The sequence below is a fragment of the Nycticebus coucang genome, chromosome 11, assembly GCF_027406575.1.
Source record: "Nycticebus coucang isolate mNycCou1 chromosome 11, mNycCou1.pri, whole genome shotgun sequence".
Taxonomy (NCBI): Eukaryota; Metazoa; Chordata; class Mammalia; order Primates; family Lorisidae; genus Nycticebus; species Nycticebus coucang.
Window position 1 is genome coordinate 21,854,024 of NC_069790.1, and position 17,951 is coordinate 21,871,974.

The window sequence follows — 17,951 nt, forward strand, 5'->3', positions numbered from 1 at the left end:
TAGAACTTCCCGCTCTATGTCGAATAGTAGTGGTGATTGGAGGACAACCTTGTCTGATTCTAAGTGGAAAAGGTTTGAGTTTTACTCCCTTCAGTATAACATCAACTGTGGGTTTGTCATAGATGGCTTCTATCAGTTTGAGAATGTGCCACCTATGCCTATATTTTTCAGTGTTTTAATTAGAAAAGGATACTGAATTTTATAGAATGCTTTTACTGCATCTATTGAGAGGATCATATGGTCTTTGTTTTTGCTTCTGTTGATATGGTGAATTACATTTATGGAGTTTCATATGTTGAACCATCCTTACATCCCTGGGATGCCTACTTGATCATGATGTATGACCTTTTTAATGAGAAGCTGTAATCTGTTGGCTAGGATTTTATTGAGAATTTTTGCATCTCTATTCATTAGTGAGACTGGTCTGAAGTTCTCCTTTTTAGTTGAGTCTTTTCCTAGTTTTGGTGTGAGGGTGATATTTGCTTCATGGAACTTGTTGGGGAAGATATCTTCCTTCTCAGCTTTTTGAATAGTTTCTGCAGTATAGGTATAAGCTCTTCTTTGAATATTTTATAGTATACTGGTGTGACACCATCTGGACCAGGACTTTTTTGTTGGGAGATTTTTTTATAGTTTGCTTGATCTCATATATTAGACCATGGAGAAGAAAAAACATCAGAGCTAGAGTTAAAGTTTTCGAGTTAACCCAGGTAGTTACAGAGGCAGAAAAAAAGAGAAAGCAGAACAGGTGCTTAGAGAACCACGAGACTCCATGAAGCAATAAAACTTAGGAATAATAGGAATCCCTGAAGGGGAAGAAGATGGTCCAAAGGTATGGAAGCCCTACTGAAGACTATCATAAATGAAAACTTCCCATGTTTTACTAAAGATCCTGATACATCCTTTCAGACAGACATCGAATGCCGGGTCATCTCAACTTTAACAGAGCATCTCCAAGAAACATTGTAATGAACCTGTCCAAAGTCAAGACAAAGATGAAAATTCTGCAAGCAGCTAGGAGTAAGCGTCAACTGACCTACAAGGGCAATAGGATAACAGCAGACTTACCAACTGAAACTTTCCAAGCCAAAACAGCATGGTCCTCCACCTTCAACACTCTTAAACAAAACAATTTTCAGCCTAGAATTCTGTACACTGCTAAACTAAGCTTCAAAATTGATGGAGAAATCAAAACTTTTGCCTGTATACAAGCACTGAGGAAATCTGCCACAACAAGACTAAGCTGGATGGGAAATACTTAGATCTCCTCTCAACACTGAACCCCACATGGATCGCCACTAAAGCAAACACCAGTCAGCTAAAGGCTAAAACTTAGTTTCTACAATGGTACAAAGGATAAAACTACACAACAGGTTTTCTTGTAGTAAGACGAATAAAATTCTACCACACTTATTAATGTCAGTGGATTGAATTCCCCACTGAAGAAGCATAGGTTGGCTGATTGGATTAAAAGACACAAGCCATCCATATGCTGTCTGCAGGAGACACACCTAGCCTTGAAGGACAAATAAAGACTCAGATTTAAGGGATAGAAAACAGTATTTCAAACAAATAGGAATCAGAAGAAAGGAAGGAATGAGATCTTATTCTCAGATACAAGTGGATGCAAAGCAACTAAAGTTAAGAAAGACAAAAATGGGCACTTCATACTGGTCAAAGAAAACATACAAAAGGAAGACACTTCAATCTTAAATATTTATGCCCCTAACTTAAGTGCTTCCAGATTTATGAAACAGATCTTGAGGGGTCTGAGAAATATATTAGTCAATAACACCATAATAGGTGGGGACTTTAACACCCCTCTAACTGAACTGGATAGATCCTCTAAACAGAAACTAAACAAGGATGCAAAAGACGTAAATACTTCCCTAGAACAAATGGGATTACTAGACATACCGCAAAAGAATATACGTTTTTCTCATCAGCCATGGCACATGTCCTAAAATAGATCACATCCTAGGAAGAAAATAAAATCTTAAAGCAAATTTAAAGGAATAAAAATTATACCTTGTATCTTCTCAGACCACAAGGTAATAAAGGTGGAAATCAACTCCAACAAAAACGTTCAGATGCACACAAAGGCATGGAAATTAAACAACTTTAGGCTGAATGATAGTTGGGTTCAGGAAGAAATAAAAGAGTTGATAGCTAAATTCCTCGAACATAACAACAATGAAAGCACAAGTTGCCAAAACCTGTTGATACAGCTAAAAGCAGTCCTGAGAGGAAAATTTATTGCATTAGATGCCTACATTCAAAAAACTGAAAGAGAGCACGTCAACAATCTCACAAACCATCTTATGGAATTGGAAAAAGAAGAACAACCTAAGCCTAAGCCCAGCGGAAGAAAAGAAATAACCAAAATTAGAGATCAATGAAATTGAAAACATAAAAATCATTTAGAAAAGTAACTAAACAAAAAGTTGCTTCTTTGAAAAAATAAATAAAATAGATAAACTTTTGGCCAGACTAACTAGAAACAAGAAAGTAAAATCTCTAGAAACCTCAATCAAAAATGATAAAGAGGAAATAATAACAGATGCCTCAGAAATACAAGAGATCATCTCTGAATACTACAAGAAACTTTATGCCCAGCAATTTGACAATGTGGAGGAAATGGATTAATACTTGGAATCATACTGTCTCCCTAGACTTAACCAAGAAGAAATAGATTTCCTGAACAGACCAATTTGAAGCTCTCTTAGCTCCTTTCGCAGATTCTAGTTATAGCTATGTTTAACTTTTTTTGATTTTTTTTCTTCCCACAGGTTTTAAACACTTTATCTTTTCTTCCATTTTTTTTTTTTCTCTATTCCTCCTTTGGGTATTTTCTCTTGCCATATATCAGAATTCACTGATACTTAATTTTGATATATTCAGTTTGCTATTATCTCATAGCTCTTCATTTATGCATGATATTTTGTATAAAAGAATGATGAAGAATGAACTAGATAATCATTTTTGCCTTTATTTCTCTTGAGAGGGAATTATAATCTTTTCCTATGTCAGGAACCTGGGGCAAGGGGCTAAGAATTTGGATTCCACCATGAATTCTGCTAAGTGGGACAGAGCTGCAGCTTTAGTTTGTTTTAGTTTGTAGCTTCTGGTTTCAAATGAATTAAGGGGATCTCTTTCTGCTTAGTCTTCAGCTTCCCAGGTGCTCAGCTCTGGAGATGATCTGTTTGATTTTAACAATCAAGGGAGGGGGCTACTTTTCCACTTTGTTAATTTTATTCTATCTCAATATTTAACTCTAGCAAGGTCCTGGAATATAAGCACTGTGTTGGATTGTGATTTCTCTGCTTTCTGATCTTCCCTACTGCTCTTTAATCTCTTAGATCTGTGTGGGGGAGTGGGTGGGTGTGTATTTGTGTCCCAAGTTGGGGAAAGGGTGGTTGTCACACAAAAATAATCTTTTGTTTTTTCACTTTTCCAGATTCTATTTTATATTTTTAGAAGTTGTTTTTTTGGTCCCAGCAAATACTGTCTGCCTAGGGCAGTTCCTTACTGAAATTAGGCAGTTTTTCCCAGATGTGATGCTAGAGGCAACAGTTTAATATGTTCCTTTGAGCTATAACTAGTTGACTAAGTTTTCTACTAAAAAAGCAAACCTACCTAATGGGTACAATGAACACTGTTCGAGTAATAGCCCTGATTCAAGTATTATAAAAGCTATCCATATATATCAAAAATGTTTGTATCCTCTTAATATTTTGAAATTTAGAAAAAATAAAACTTATCAAAAAGGCAATATAGGAAAAGTGCATGCTTCTATACTAATTTTTTATTCAGCTTTTTATTTTCAGCAAATTAAAACCTGAGAAATATTGTAGATTTACTTTTCCTTAACCATGTTCATACACCTACAGACATTTTTTCAATCCATTTGAAAATGAATTGCAGACATGCTGACACCTGATCCCTAAATATTTCAGTATATATTGCCTAATGTAATGAAATTCTCCTGCATGATCACTAAACTATATTGTTATCATACTCAAATTTAACATTGATAATTATTTAATATATAATAAAATAATACATTGGGATATCCTAATTTCCACAGTTATCCCAATAAATTGCACTTTTGTTTTGGATACAGAGTCTGATTAAGGTTGTAGTTAGTTGTCATTTCATTTAAGAGGGTTTATCTAAGATAATTTTTCTGTTTTTTTTTCTTTATCATGGCATTTACATTTTGGCATTCTAGGCTAATTATTTTGTAGAAGTCCCAGTTTGAGTGTGATTGTTTTCTCACAAATAGATTTAGATTACACTTTTTTTTTTTTTTTTTTTTTGGTGAAGAATGTAACATAAATGACATTATGTTCTTGTCTTTGCATTGTATCTGGAGGCATGTAAAACCAGTTTGTTTAAGGTGGTGGCTCTTAGATTTCTCTATTATATTCTTTTTTTTTTTTTTACATTAGTGATACTTTAAGATACCGTGAATATCCTATTCCCCTACCTATAACATTTTACCAATTGATTATACCGTCTATTATTGTTCCTAGCCTGAATTAGTTATTACATTGGCCATTGCAAATGGTAATTTTCTAATTCAGTTATTTCATTTATCTTTAATAATTGGTATCCTTAAAGACAAATCCTCCCTCCTGCCATTTTTTTTGCTATTACTGTACATGCATGATTCTTTTATTATTCAATGCTTTGTAATTCATTATTCTTATAATTCATCTTGATGTTCAGATCACCTCCAATTTGGCCAGTAGTAGCTCCCCCACATTTTTAATGATGTATAATTTTTACATGTTAAAATTTACATATCTTGTCTGTACATTTTAACAGACATATATGTATACAACCATGTAGCCATGCCCTAGATCAAAATATAGACAGCTAGCTCCCAAGCAGGCTCTCCTTTTTTCTTATCCAATCTATATTCCTTCCTATCCTCCCAAATAGGTAGACACTCTTCCTGAATTCTGTCACTATTCACTAGTTTTGTCTGTTTGGAGGAATCATGATTTCTTACTTCTGACTTTATTCTCTCAACATATATCTTCGATTTTTATCGACATTGTTTTCTCGAATGCTCATACGAGTTTTCACTCCTTTGGCAATGCACAAGCCTTCTGGTTTCTTCCACATCCTAATCAGTACTTGGTACTGGCAGTGCTCTTAATTACAGTCATTCTGATCAGTGACACAGTATCTTACTATGATCTTAGTTTGCATTTCCTGATGAGCAGTGACATTGAGCACATTTTTATATTGTTTATTTGATTTAGGTATTCTCCTTTATGAAGTACCTATATAAGTCTTGTCAATTTAAAAAAATATTGGGGGTTATTTCTTTTATTGGTATATTTGAACTCTTGGTCACGTCTCTGAAGTTCTTTGTAGGATATATATTCAGCAAATACCTTCTCACAGCTTATGGCCTGCTTTTTCTTCTTCTTGGGGTTTTTTGACGAACAGAAATTCTTAAGTTTAATGAAGTTCAATTTATCAATCTTTTATATTTGTTCCTTTTTTGTGTCTTTGCCTACTGCAGGTCATAAAGATTTTCTCTTATGTTTTCTTTTGGAAGCTTGATTGGTATAGCTTTCACATTTTAGTCTGATCTGTCTAGAATCATGTGTATACTATGAAATAGGTTCAAGTTACCTATCTCTCTCCCTCAATTCAGGTGTCCAGTTTACCCAGTACCATTCACTGAAGAGACACTAAATTGTAGTGGTGCTTGTGTCATAAATAAGGTGACTGGACATATCTATGTTTCTAAACTTTAAATTCTGTTGCATTTGTTTGTTTAAGTCAATATCATACTGCCTTAACTATTAGGGCTTTATAAGTTTGATATCTGAAAGTGAAAATCTGCAAAATAGTTCTCCAATATTGCTATAGCTGTATTAGTTTCCTTGTGTTTTTATATAAATTTTAGAATCAGCTTGCTACTACTCCTTCCTCCCCTAACACTCATGCAACCTGCTGGGATTTTATTTTGTGATGGCCTTGAAGCTCTAGATCATTGTAGGGAGAACCAACATGCAGAATATACTGAATTGTCTAATACATAAATACAGGTTTATAGTGGTCCCTTTTAGTTTCTCTCAGCAATATTTTGTGTTTTATACATCTTTGGTTAGATTAATCTCTATGTATTTTATATATTTTTGGTACTATTTTCTGCCCTTTTGATATTTCCCATTTATTTTTGAATACTTTCTGATACCTTATCCTTTTTGTCCCCAGATATAAAATTAGCCATTTTCCAAAGAATCTTGGATCCTGGTATTGGAAAATGGTTGAGAGAATGTGATCTGGGCACTTGATGTGCTCTTTGCCACTTTCATGTAATTGCTTTTAGCTTTTTTCCTGAAAAGAGGTAGGAAATATGTTTTAAAAAATCATTATTTCTTACCAACTCCTCCAATTCTAATCCACTATCATAGGTTTCTTCTCTGCCTTCAACTATTCCATATTTGGACCTCCTACCTCCCCACAAATAAATGTGTTTACTTATTTGCTTTATTCTATAATACATACAAAATAGTTTCAGAATTACTGTATTAATACTATTAATAACAAACCTACCAAGTAAGGTTCAAGATTTCTTCAGTTATTTTCTACAAAGAATATATTCTATTAAGGTGTTCAGTCACAGATTAAAAGTTAAACTTAAATTATTTTTGTTTCTCTAAGTTATATTATTATTAATTTGATAGTATAACTTTTTATTTCAGTTTTATTTATGCTGTCTTTGTATCTTGACTAATGCTTTCATATTGTAGTCAGAATTTTAGTTATGTGGATAATTAGACGATATTGAGAAGATCTTGCCAGATATACTTTCTATTTTAAATGAGTAAGGAAGTTCAAGTCTTTATAGCAGAGGTACTTCATTGCCTTTCCATCATTGGCTGCTTTCACAGAGGTTTTGATAAACTTAGAATAGAATATACTGATGTCCTGTTTGTTTAGAGACAAAAAGATCAATGTTTCTTTCATAGAATAAGTAGAAATGTTGTATAAAGACATTAAAGTTTAATAACAGCATTTATATATCACTGCCACATTAAACATTGTATGAGCAAAAATTGCATATTCAAATTGAAATATGTAGCTGGGTAATTGAGCAGCTTCTCAGTTGAACATCCTTAATCTGAAAATCTGATATTTTAAAATCAGATTATGGATTTTCATATTAGGGACGTTCAACCAATAAGTGTAATGCAGATATTCTAAAATGCAAAGAAAAAAATTCAAAATACTTCTAATCCCAAGCATTTGGGATATGGAATACTCAACCTTTACGTAGTATAGAAATAGAAAAAGCTCCAAGAAAGTGACCAGACTTACTTATTATCAAGGTACAGTGCCATCAGCCACAGAAAGCCTATGCCAACCAAAGGCTTCCTGAACAAGGGGACTTTCCTAAGTGATATCAAAGAGTAGTTGTTCAAGCCATGGCTCTAGGACCTAGTGTTTTTATAGTTACCATGTGGATAATAGTATCTTTATCCTGTACCATTCTCTAAAGAGGAGGAATAGCCAAACCTTTCTGGTGGCCAGATATCTTTTATGGAAGCTTTCTTAAGTATAGTGTTGAAAGCATTATAGCTAATGTTAAGCAATATAAAGCAATATTATAGCTAATAAAGCAGAGTAGCAGCCAGAGGTGTGGTAATTTGATTTAAATTAAGCATTATGCAAAAAGTCATGGTTAACCCAGCAGATATCAACTCTAGTCAAACCCCTTGGAATAAGTTTAAGCACGATCTATTTTTAGCAACTAACAACCACAATTTATAACTCACTAGTCAGTTATACTCCTATTCATTTTGAAATTCTGCAGAGAAATTATGTTAAATTATATCTCTAATATTGTAAGTGAATTATTTGAAAATAGAGATTGGAAAATGAAGTGGTTTATTGTTGAGATTTTTTTAGTTTTTGATTATTAAGTAAATGGTTAAAACATTCAGCCTTTACTAAGCAGAAAATAGATTAGAAGCCTGTTGTCATCAACATCTAGACAATATTATGTAGTATTATTCAGTGCTATAAATTGTGTGCTAAAATTTATATACTAGGGATACTTTTTTCTATGCTAGATGATGACAGTTTATCTTACGTAAGATTTTCACTGAATTAATAAGTAGACTTCTAATGCTTAGAGTGCAGCATACAGTTTTACAATCCTTTTTGAAGCAGTTCACATATATTATCTTTTAATTTTTAAACTTCAAGATAATACCCTTAGAAAGCATTGACATTTTAAACTGTCAAACTCTGTAGACAACTGGTAGATTTTTATTTTATGTTAAAATTTAGAGTTAAAGGAAAAATATTTGTGTTGAAACTTAAGGCATGTTTACTATTTCCAGATTATATGGGATCATATGGAACAGCAATTTTATGTTTGTACTAGATCTAGTAGCAAAGCATGTAGCATTGTGGAAAAACAATAAAAAGTACTTGTACATGCATTTGAATTCATTCACTCCTTTTGGAAAGAGAGGGCCTTGCTCTTCTTTACAATCCTTGTTGGACTGTTCTTATCCCTACTTTCAGAGGACAGGATTGACTTTTACAAAATTGAGTGACTTCAGGTATTGAATGAAATGGATTTCCAGAGGTGACAAAATCATTGAATTTGGGTAACAAAGACTGTGGGTGAACAGTCTGTGTGAGAAATTCTCAAATTGTACAATACATAGTTTGTATATGTCCTTATTTGTTTTTGCAGAGAATGATGGCTTTATGAATTTTGGTTCTATGTGTGTACCTCATACCTATTGCTGATTTGGAGCTACATCATCGCAATAAAGTGAATGTCATAATAAAGCACGTCACAAATTTCTTGGTTTCCCAATGTACATAAAACTTAGATTTATACTATGGTGTAGTCTGATAAGTGTGCAATAACATTATGTCTAAAAATGCACATACTTTAATTAAAACTTAATTGCTGCTAATCAGGGCGGTGGTTGCTGAAGTTTGGGTGGCTGTGGCAATTTCTTAAAACAATGCAACAATGCAGTTTAGTTTAGTTTAGTTTTTTGTGACAGAGTCTCACTCTGTTGCCCCAGGCTACAGTGCCATGGTGTCAGTCTAGCTGACAACATCAAACTTGCAGGTTCAACTGATCTCCCATGTCAGCCTCCCTAGTAGTTAGGACTATAGGTACCTATGTGACACCTATTTCCAGATTATATGGGATCATATGGAACAGCAATTTTATGTTTGTACCAGATCTAGTAGCAAAGCATGTAGCATTGTGGAAAAACAATAAAAAGTACTTGTACATGCATTTGAATTCATTCACTCCTTTTGGAAAGAGAGGGCCTTGCTCTTCTTTACCTGGCTACTTTTTCTATGTTTAGTAGAGATGGGGTCTTGCTCTTGCTCATGCTGATCTTGAACTCCTGAACTCAAGCAATCTTATGCCTTAGCCTCCAGAGCACTAGGCTTATAGGTGTGAACTCCTGCACCCAACAACAGTGAAATTTTATTGCATTGGTTGACTCTTCTTTTTATGAAAGATTTCTCTGTAGCACAAGATGCTGTTTTATTTGCTCACTGTAGAACTTTCTTCAGAATTGGAGTCTTGCTTTATCAACTGAGTTTATATAATATTCTAAATCCTTTTTAGTCCTTTAAGCAATGTTCATAGCATCTTATTAGGAGTAGATTCCATCTCTAGAAACTACCTTATTTGCTATTCCATGAAAAGCAAATTCCTCATCCATTCAAATTTTATCACGAGATTGCAGCAATTCATTCACATTTTCAGACTCCGCTTCTCATTCTAGTTCTCTTACTGTTTCTACCACATCTGCAGTTAATCTACTTCCTCCACTGAATCTTGAACCCTCAAAGTCACCCATGAGGGTTGGAACTCTTGGATATTTTGACCACGAATCACAGATAGTGTCAATAGCATCTGGTATGTTGAATCCTTTCTAAAAGGTTTTTAATTTACTTTTCCCAGATCTGTCAGAGGAAGCACTATAGCTAGATCTTCTGAATAGCTTGGTGAGGCTTCTGCATCAGCACTTGCTGTCCCACCTTGCACTTTTATGTTACGGAGATGGCTTCTTATTTTAAACCTCACAAAGCAACCTCTATTGCTTCCACCTTTTCTTCTGTAGTATCTGCACCTCTCTCAGCCTTCATAGAATTGAAGAGCATTAAAGTCTTGCTCTGAATTAGGCTTTGGCTTAAGGGAATGTTGCAGCTGATTTGTCTTCTATTCAGATAACTTATATTTTCTTCATGCCACAGTAAGGCTGTGTTCACTTTCTCATCATTCAAGTGTTCACTGGAGTAGCACTTTTAATTTCCTCGAACTTATCCTTTGCATTCATAACGTGGCTAATTGTTTGGCATAAGAAGTCTAGGTTTTGTCTTGTCTCAGCTTTTGGCATGTCTTCTTCACTAAGTTTAATGATTTCTGACTTTTTATTTAAAGTGAGATATGTTTGATTCTTCTTTTCAACTAAACAGAGGCCATTGTAGGGTTATTAATTGGCCTAATTTCAATATTGTTGTATTTTGTGCCTCAGGAAATAAGGAGGCCTGAGAAGAAGGGAAGGTATGGAGAATAACCAGTCCATGGAGCAGTAAGAACACATACAACATTTATCAATTAGTTCGTCATCTTTTGGGGGCACCCCCAAACAATTACAATAGTAATATGAAAGATTACTGGTCACAAATCACCATAACAGATATAATAATGATGAAAAAGTTTGAAATATTTAAATAATTTCTAAAATGTAACATAGAGGCACAAAGTAAGCCCATTCTGTTGGGAAAGAGGCACTGATAGACTAGCTTGATGCAGAGCAGCCACAAACCGTCAATTTTTGAAAGGCACAATATCCACAAAACATAGTAAACCAAAGGAAGGGCAATAACGTGTGTGCCTGTTTATCTTGCTGTGAATCTCTATGAATCTATATGAACTCTCTAGTTAATCTCATAAGCAGTTTGCTTAAATTGTATTCCAGTAACAATAAATTTACGTTATTAAAAGACATTCTCAGTGTTCGCAGAATTCTCTGTGAGTTCATTCATAAGTAGATGTTTATGTTAATTTCATAGAAGCTGGTGGGCTTTGGTAGAAAAGAGGAGCATATTCGCTTAAATTTTCTGTAGCAGTAGTAGAAATATCCAAATACCCTTATTTTATCCAAAATAAAGGAAACACTTATTTCTGACATGGTCTTTATAATTCTATATAGTGTTAATTTAGTAGTCGTGCTTGATTTGAAAGACAGTGATTTCTTTTAGTGTGACTTACTTAGCAGTAGTATAATTAGATTGCTTGCATTTAATCCTGTGTAGTTTTCTTTAAGTGGGAAGATGGACTTAATATATTTAGTATATATGCAGAAAAATGATTGAATACTAAAATCAGGATAATACATTGCTTACTAATGGCCAAAGTGAGCTTTAATAGGTTGATACTTGATTATTTTAGGACTTCTGTTACTTAATTTGATTCTCTCTCCTTTTTTTAAATATTCATCAAGCCAAGGTAGCTTACATAAGAAGTAGTAAAAACAAGAGTACAATATTTGTTTGTAGCAGCATTATGAATAATTATTAATAATTTCAAAATATTTATTATGGGTAGTTTTGATGAAATTCGTGGGAAAGAAGAGAAACTTTACATTTTTTAATTTGGGGTAGAAAGTTTTCTTGCTGATACTTATCTCACTTTCCTTTTTGGGTGTAGATGCATGTTTTTGGTAATTTCTTGTTGACAATTGATTATGTTGACGCTTTACATAATCTTAAGCCATGTTTTGTGTCTCTCATAATGTTTCTCATGTACCATGTTTACTGTTAATGGAAAGTCCAGTACCTTGTTTTACAACGTAACACTTAAACTATTTGTGAAGAAGACTTTTCTGTGTATTTATAAAGAGTAGCTTTTAGTTCACTTATCTTACTCAGCAAATTTAGCACGCATACTATATTCTGACTTTTTTTTTTCAGTGTACCCGTGTGATGTGGACACCACCACTCCGTGAAAGCTTCTCATATCCATTTCTTGTACTTCAGATGTTGCTTGTGACTCATATTCTCAGGTAACTTTGACTTAACTTTAGGTGGGTTTCCTTTGTTTTTGCATTAAATAACTTAAACTAGAATTTCTTAAGCTGTTTCAGTAAAAGTCAGTAAAAATAATTAACTGATATGATCCAAGCATTAAATAATAAAGATGAGTATAAAAATACTTTAATACTCAGCACATTTCCTCCATCTGCCTTCTGGCCCTCTTCTTTTTTCTTAGTGGGCCACAGTGATCGCTAGAAGAACAGCAAATATGATTTCACCTCTTCCGTCATCTCCACTTCCTCAAGTCTTTTGTTGCCACTATAGCCTCCTAAAAATGGGCAGAAGGGAAAGGCTGATTGTGCTAAAGTGTATCCTGTTAGATACAGTCTTTCAGAGCAAACAACGGTTCACGGAATTGTTGTAATCATGTGTATCAACACATCTAATTCTTTCCAGCATCCCAAGAATCAGGTAATAAGGCCAGAAAGAAACCACCTCAGTAGATCAGTCCTCCTCAGTAGAACTCCTGCTAGAAATTGAAGATTAGGTCAGGCTTTCACACGTTCATCGCTATTCACAGAGATTCAGGCACCAGGGAGAGTAGGGCTGAGAATAATTCTCTCCTTTTTCTGTTGGCAAATATTGAGTTTAGACAGATGCTGCCTTGCTCCAGAGGGCAAAAATGAAACAAAATAGGACCTGTGGAAAAATAGAAGAAAGCAGGATGAAACCTGAAGATGACGCAGACTAAGAACTCTCCTCCATGATCTGAATTTGAAGGAACCTTGTTGAAGTTTCTTAATCCCAAATCCAGTTCCCTCTGTGATTATCTCAGCAGGACTATAGCCATCATATGGCTTTCAGTTTCCTTTCAGTCATGTCTTTACATAGACTTTTTACAGAGCATGGGATAGATGGTGATTTTGCATTAGCTTTTTAAAGTTCACACAACTCCAACTCCAACTTCACTGCTGTCCTGTAAGCTTCTCTTCTAGGAATTTAAAGCTTCTTTAGCCCCTTCAAATAAGGTGAATACATAACGTTGACCTCTCTCTTGCTGTTTTGGGGGCACCTTAAAAGACATTCCTTTCTCAGCCATCTCTAGAAGGAGTGTTGGACTGTAAGAGTCTTCGATTCATCATGCAGATGCTGTTTTTCCACATCCACCTTCTGGATACTGGTTTATTCCTTGTTGTGCGGACAGGGGACTGCCTATCAGTCTCAATTCCTGCTTTCCTTCTACCTTCTAAGTTCCTATCTTAACTCCAGCGAAGGCGAACCTGTGGTTCTTCTCACACTCACTCACTGATCTGACCTGACCTGAGTAGCTGTGGATGCTGCTGTTCCACGTGCTGACCATAGCTTCCCTGAACCCCGCCATGCTATAGACAGCTTGCTAGTTTGTGACTTGCAGTAACCAGTCACCACAAACTGAGGTTTATTATCTTACAGTTCTGGTGATCTGAAGTCCTAAAATTAAGGTTTTTGAAGGGCTGTACTTCCTTGAGATTCTGGGAATCAGGTTTTTTGCCTTTTAAAGCTTCTAGAAGCCACCTGCTTTTCTTGGCTCATGACCCCTTTTTTCTTCTTCAAAGCCAGCAATGGCAGGATGAGTCCTTTTTTCATCAGTTCACTACAACCTTCTCTTCTTCCCCTCTTCCACTTTCCAGGGCATTTGTAATTACATTGGGCCCACCTGGAGAATCCAGGCTGCTCCTCCTGTCTTAAAGCCAAGTGCTGGGAAATCTTAATCCATCTGCTTTCTTAGTCACCTTTGCCCTGCCACACAATGCATTCGCAGGTTCCAGGGATTAGGACGCAGACATCTTTGGAGGCCAGTTTTCTGCCTACCACAGTGGAGCAGTTCAGTTGCTGTTTCCTGCCATCAGGGGCTGCTTTCTTTTGCCTTCTCTGTTTTGATCTCCAGGTACCTCTGAGGCAAGCTCTTTATGTTTGCTTTAGTCTCATAATCACTGTCATTTTCAGCCACATCCCCCTCCTCATTCCTGTATGTACTTTGGTTTTGCTGAAAAGTTTTAGGGGACTTCCCTTTCTTCAGAATCTTCTTCATTCTCTCTGTTTTTATTCTGATTGACATTTTCCCTCTCATGTTTCTCTTTGAAGCTAAAGCAGCTGCTGCTGTCCCACTGCCGGTTTGGTTCCCTGGGGGGTGAATTCTAGATCTTCCTCACCACTTCACTGCCACCTGTCACTTCTCATTTGGGCAGCTTTCCTATTCCAGTGTTTTGGTCAGCCTAGCTGCCTTCTTGCCTGGTGTGGCTGTGGTGTAGTAGCTGGTGTGACTGGTTGTGTGGAAGTGTAGTAGCTGCTTTTATTTTGCTTAGGATGACAGCTGCTTTCTTGGAAGCTGCAGTCTTGTTAGTGGGAGAACCACATTGTCCTTTCCTGGAGATGTGGCAAACTTCTTGCCTTTGTTCTGAAGGATAACAACCTTGTCACTACTGCTCATCTATATCTTCTGGTATTTTATTCTTGCTACTGCTATCTCTCTCTTTTAGAAGATTAGCCATTCCTGTATTTCTTGGTTTCCTTCTTTCTATAGTTGATATCTCATGATAGCAAAGGGAGGTGGTGGTTAAATGGCTTGAGTGAGCGAAGATAGCAGCTGAGCAGTGTTGTTGTAGGCTGCAGAGCTGAGGATATGGCTGTAAAACTGGAAAAAGAACAACTCCTGAGTGCTAGGAATTATTTACATATAAAGTTAGCAATCTATTTTAACAAATTGGTTTTGTCCAGTTTTGAATTTTAAGTGTTTTTTGAAATTCAGTTTTATGTAAATTACCTGATAGTAGCAGTCTTTACTTTTTTTGGTTGTTCTTGGTAATATTTCATTGTTTACTTTTTTTGATTGTTCTTTGTAACATTTATGTTTTCATTTCTATCTCCTCCCAGTACATTCTGTACCCAACAGATTAGTATTATATTCTCAGAAATCTTTAATGTCTTCTGTTACCCATAAAATGAAAATCATCTTTAGTATTCAAAAGTAGTGGGAAATGCTTGCTTTATTTTATTTAGACAGAGGCTTTCAATTTTTTTCGACTATGATCTATAACAAATAAGAAATTATGCTTTGTGTTCCAGTATACACATATGTGTGTCCATACAACTGAAAGAAAAGCTTCACAGAATAGAACTCTTATGAAGGAAGATGCAGTCATATATATAGTTTCAGTCTATTCCTCTCTATTAACAAATACTGGGTTTTATCTAGTAAATTTGTTTCATAACTTATTAATAGGTAACCTGGATATTAGAAACACTCTTGTTGGACCAGAATAGCAGAAAAGGGATGTCCTTTGGAGAAGGGCTACTCGAGGAACTGAGGAAGGGCATTCCATGGTGGGTGCCCAGCGCCCCTGTAGGTCTGTCTGACTGGGAGTTCTTCCCTGTGTCCAACCTGCACACCTTGTTCCCTCAATGTGTTAACATGCACTCTCCTTCTACAAAGATGTTAGGTGTCTTTGGAAGCCTTGTATTGGTTCACAGATTTACAAGAAAAGATAAAATGACCTCACCCTTGTAAAAATCTCCTAAGCAAAGTGGAGCCTCCAAAGGCAGGTACAGAAGGGCCCTTTGCCTCCTCTTCACTTTGCATTGTCCTGTCTGTGCAGGGCCAGGTGGGTACTTCACATCCTCCGTACTTTCCGTCAGCTGGTTCAGCCCTTATTCTGCATTCTTGCCATACTTGTCTACGTAACACTTAGCACTTAGAATATGCTGCTTTTTATCATTTTATTCAAAGACACATCTACCTTCCCAACTAGTGAATCTATTGAATCAGCATTAAACATTTTTCGATTTTGAATTTGTGAAATAGAATTTGAAAAAAAAATTTAATGGATACTGACCCAGCCACACTCCTCTTTGACAGGTTTTGCATTTTTACAATAATAATACATCTTTATTTTTCACAGAAAATTTGAGTGTCAGGAGTTGTAATTGCTAACTCATTGGTTCATTTTATATTTAGGTTATAACCAGTCCATGCTCAGAGATTCTAAAGTGTAACAGTTTGGAACCATGCTAGACTATTTAATGGTAAACTTACTGATATTTATCTTTTCAAGGGCTACAAAACTTTATAGAGGAAGCTTGATTGCACTTTGCATTTCCAACGTATTTTTCATGCTTCCGTGGCAGTTTGCTCAGTTTGTGCTTCTTACTCAGGTGAGCTGATTACATTTTTAAACTGATTTAAGATTAACATGTTTGAATATGCAAACTCATTTGTATAAAATTATAAATAAGATGTTGTATGATTCTAAGTGCTAAAATATTTTCTAGTTCATGCTTTTAATGAAAAATCAGGATAGGAAAATAAGTCAATGATTGTTAAATTATTTTCTTACTAATGGAGTGCATTAATTGAACTCAAATTCGTACGAATGCTATCAGTGTTATTCAGTCTTTGTTAGTGTTTTTAAGAGAGGACTTGTGCTATAACATTAAGTCTTTCTCTCTAATAAACTGTAGTATTTCTCTTAAGTAAAATGCATTTCTTCTTTGAATAGTTTTATATATTCTTACATGAAAAATAAATACTTACAGTATTATAGGATAGCTAGCTAAGCACTTCATGTTTTATATAACCCCCTAAATAATGTGCAGCTTGCCTGTCATCTTTTCATGTACTCTTGCCTCCCTTCAAATGGAAGTTTACAAAGAAAGGTAGCTTATTGAGAGAGCAAGTAAATTGTGTGTTTATATTTCCCCTATCCTGTTATTTTAAAATTATGCTGGCCATATTTGCATAATGCAATTATAGAGTCTTTTTTCAAGATTCTTTGAAATGTCTTTCTTGGGAGATGAAGTTAGACCTGGATTTGAGTCCTAGTTTTATTCACTAAATTCTTGACTTGGTGAAAACACAGATTTCTGAAATAGAGAAAATGAAAGAACTTACTTTACTGGGATGTGTTTAAGATCAGATGAGTTAATGTAGATAAGACTCTTAACACAGAACATAGTGAGATGTCAGTAAATTAAGTTTTTGGGTTTTTTTGTTTTTTTTTTTTTTGAGACAGAGTCTCATTCAATTACCCTGGGGTTGACTAACATGGTGTCATAGCTCACAGCAACCTCAAACTCGTGGGCTCGAGTGATCCTCTTGCCTCAGCATCCTGAATAGCCAGGACTATAGGTGCCTGCCATGATGCCTGGCTATTTTTAGAGATGGGGTCTCACACTTGCTCAGGCTGGTCTCAAACTCCTGAGCTCAAGTGATCTGCCTGCCTCGCAGAGTGCTAGCATTATAAGTGTGAGCCACTGCGCTCACCTAAGGTTAGCTACTTCTATCATTTTTTTTTACATAGATTATTTCCACTTACTTTTTCCTTTGATCTTCTCTTTTGACTCCTTTACCTAGTTTAGTTTGATGACATTTTAAATCAGTTTCTAGTTTAAATTGTCACTGAGATTCTTTCTTGAAGATTCTAACTTACAAACGTGCTATGTATTGCTTATCCCTTAGGGTGGAAAGGGAGCATTCCTGTTGCATTGCTTCCACTTAGTACAGGAGGTATTATGCCTCTCTTTGGGACTTTGGTTGAATAACAGCAATACATTGTTCTCCAGGGGTTACTCTGACTGCAGGGAAAGAAAATACCATTGTTTATCTTACTAATGGAAAATTTTGTTGTAGATTATTTAGAGATAAAAAACTTGATGAGTGGCACTTAAGTAGTAAGTTTAAATATTCAGCTGTTTTGCAGCTTGTTTGTGCTATATGTAGTAGGCAAAGTGTAGAATTTTAATTGCTTTCTGCATGAAGAAGAGTGGGGAGGCATTGTCTGACATAATACTCTGTATAAGAGGTCCTCTACCATCATTTAACCAACAAATTCATCCATATAATATGATTTTAGAAT

The 17,951-nt window shown here is 35.3% G+C and overlaps 1 protein-coding gene across 2 annotated transcripts in view; it reads left to right on the top strand.

Annotated features, from left to right (window-relative positions):
* Window positions 1-17,951, top strand: part of DPY19L1 (dpy-19 like C-mannosyltransferase 1) — a 128,916-nt gene that overhangs the window by 70,308 nt on the left and 40,657 nt on the right. For both annotated transcript variants that reach the window (XM_053609457.1, XM_053609458.1), the window contains exons 8-9: window positions 11,998-12,089; window positions 16,152-16,251. In XM_053609457.1, coding sequence (XP_053465432.1) covers window positions 11,998-12,089; window positions 16,152-16,251 — 192 coding nt within the window. The remainder of the gene's footprint in view (window positions 1-11,997; window positions 12,090-16,151; window positions 16,252-17,951) is intronic.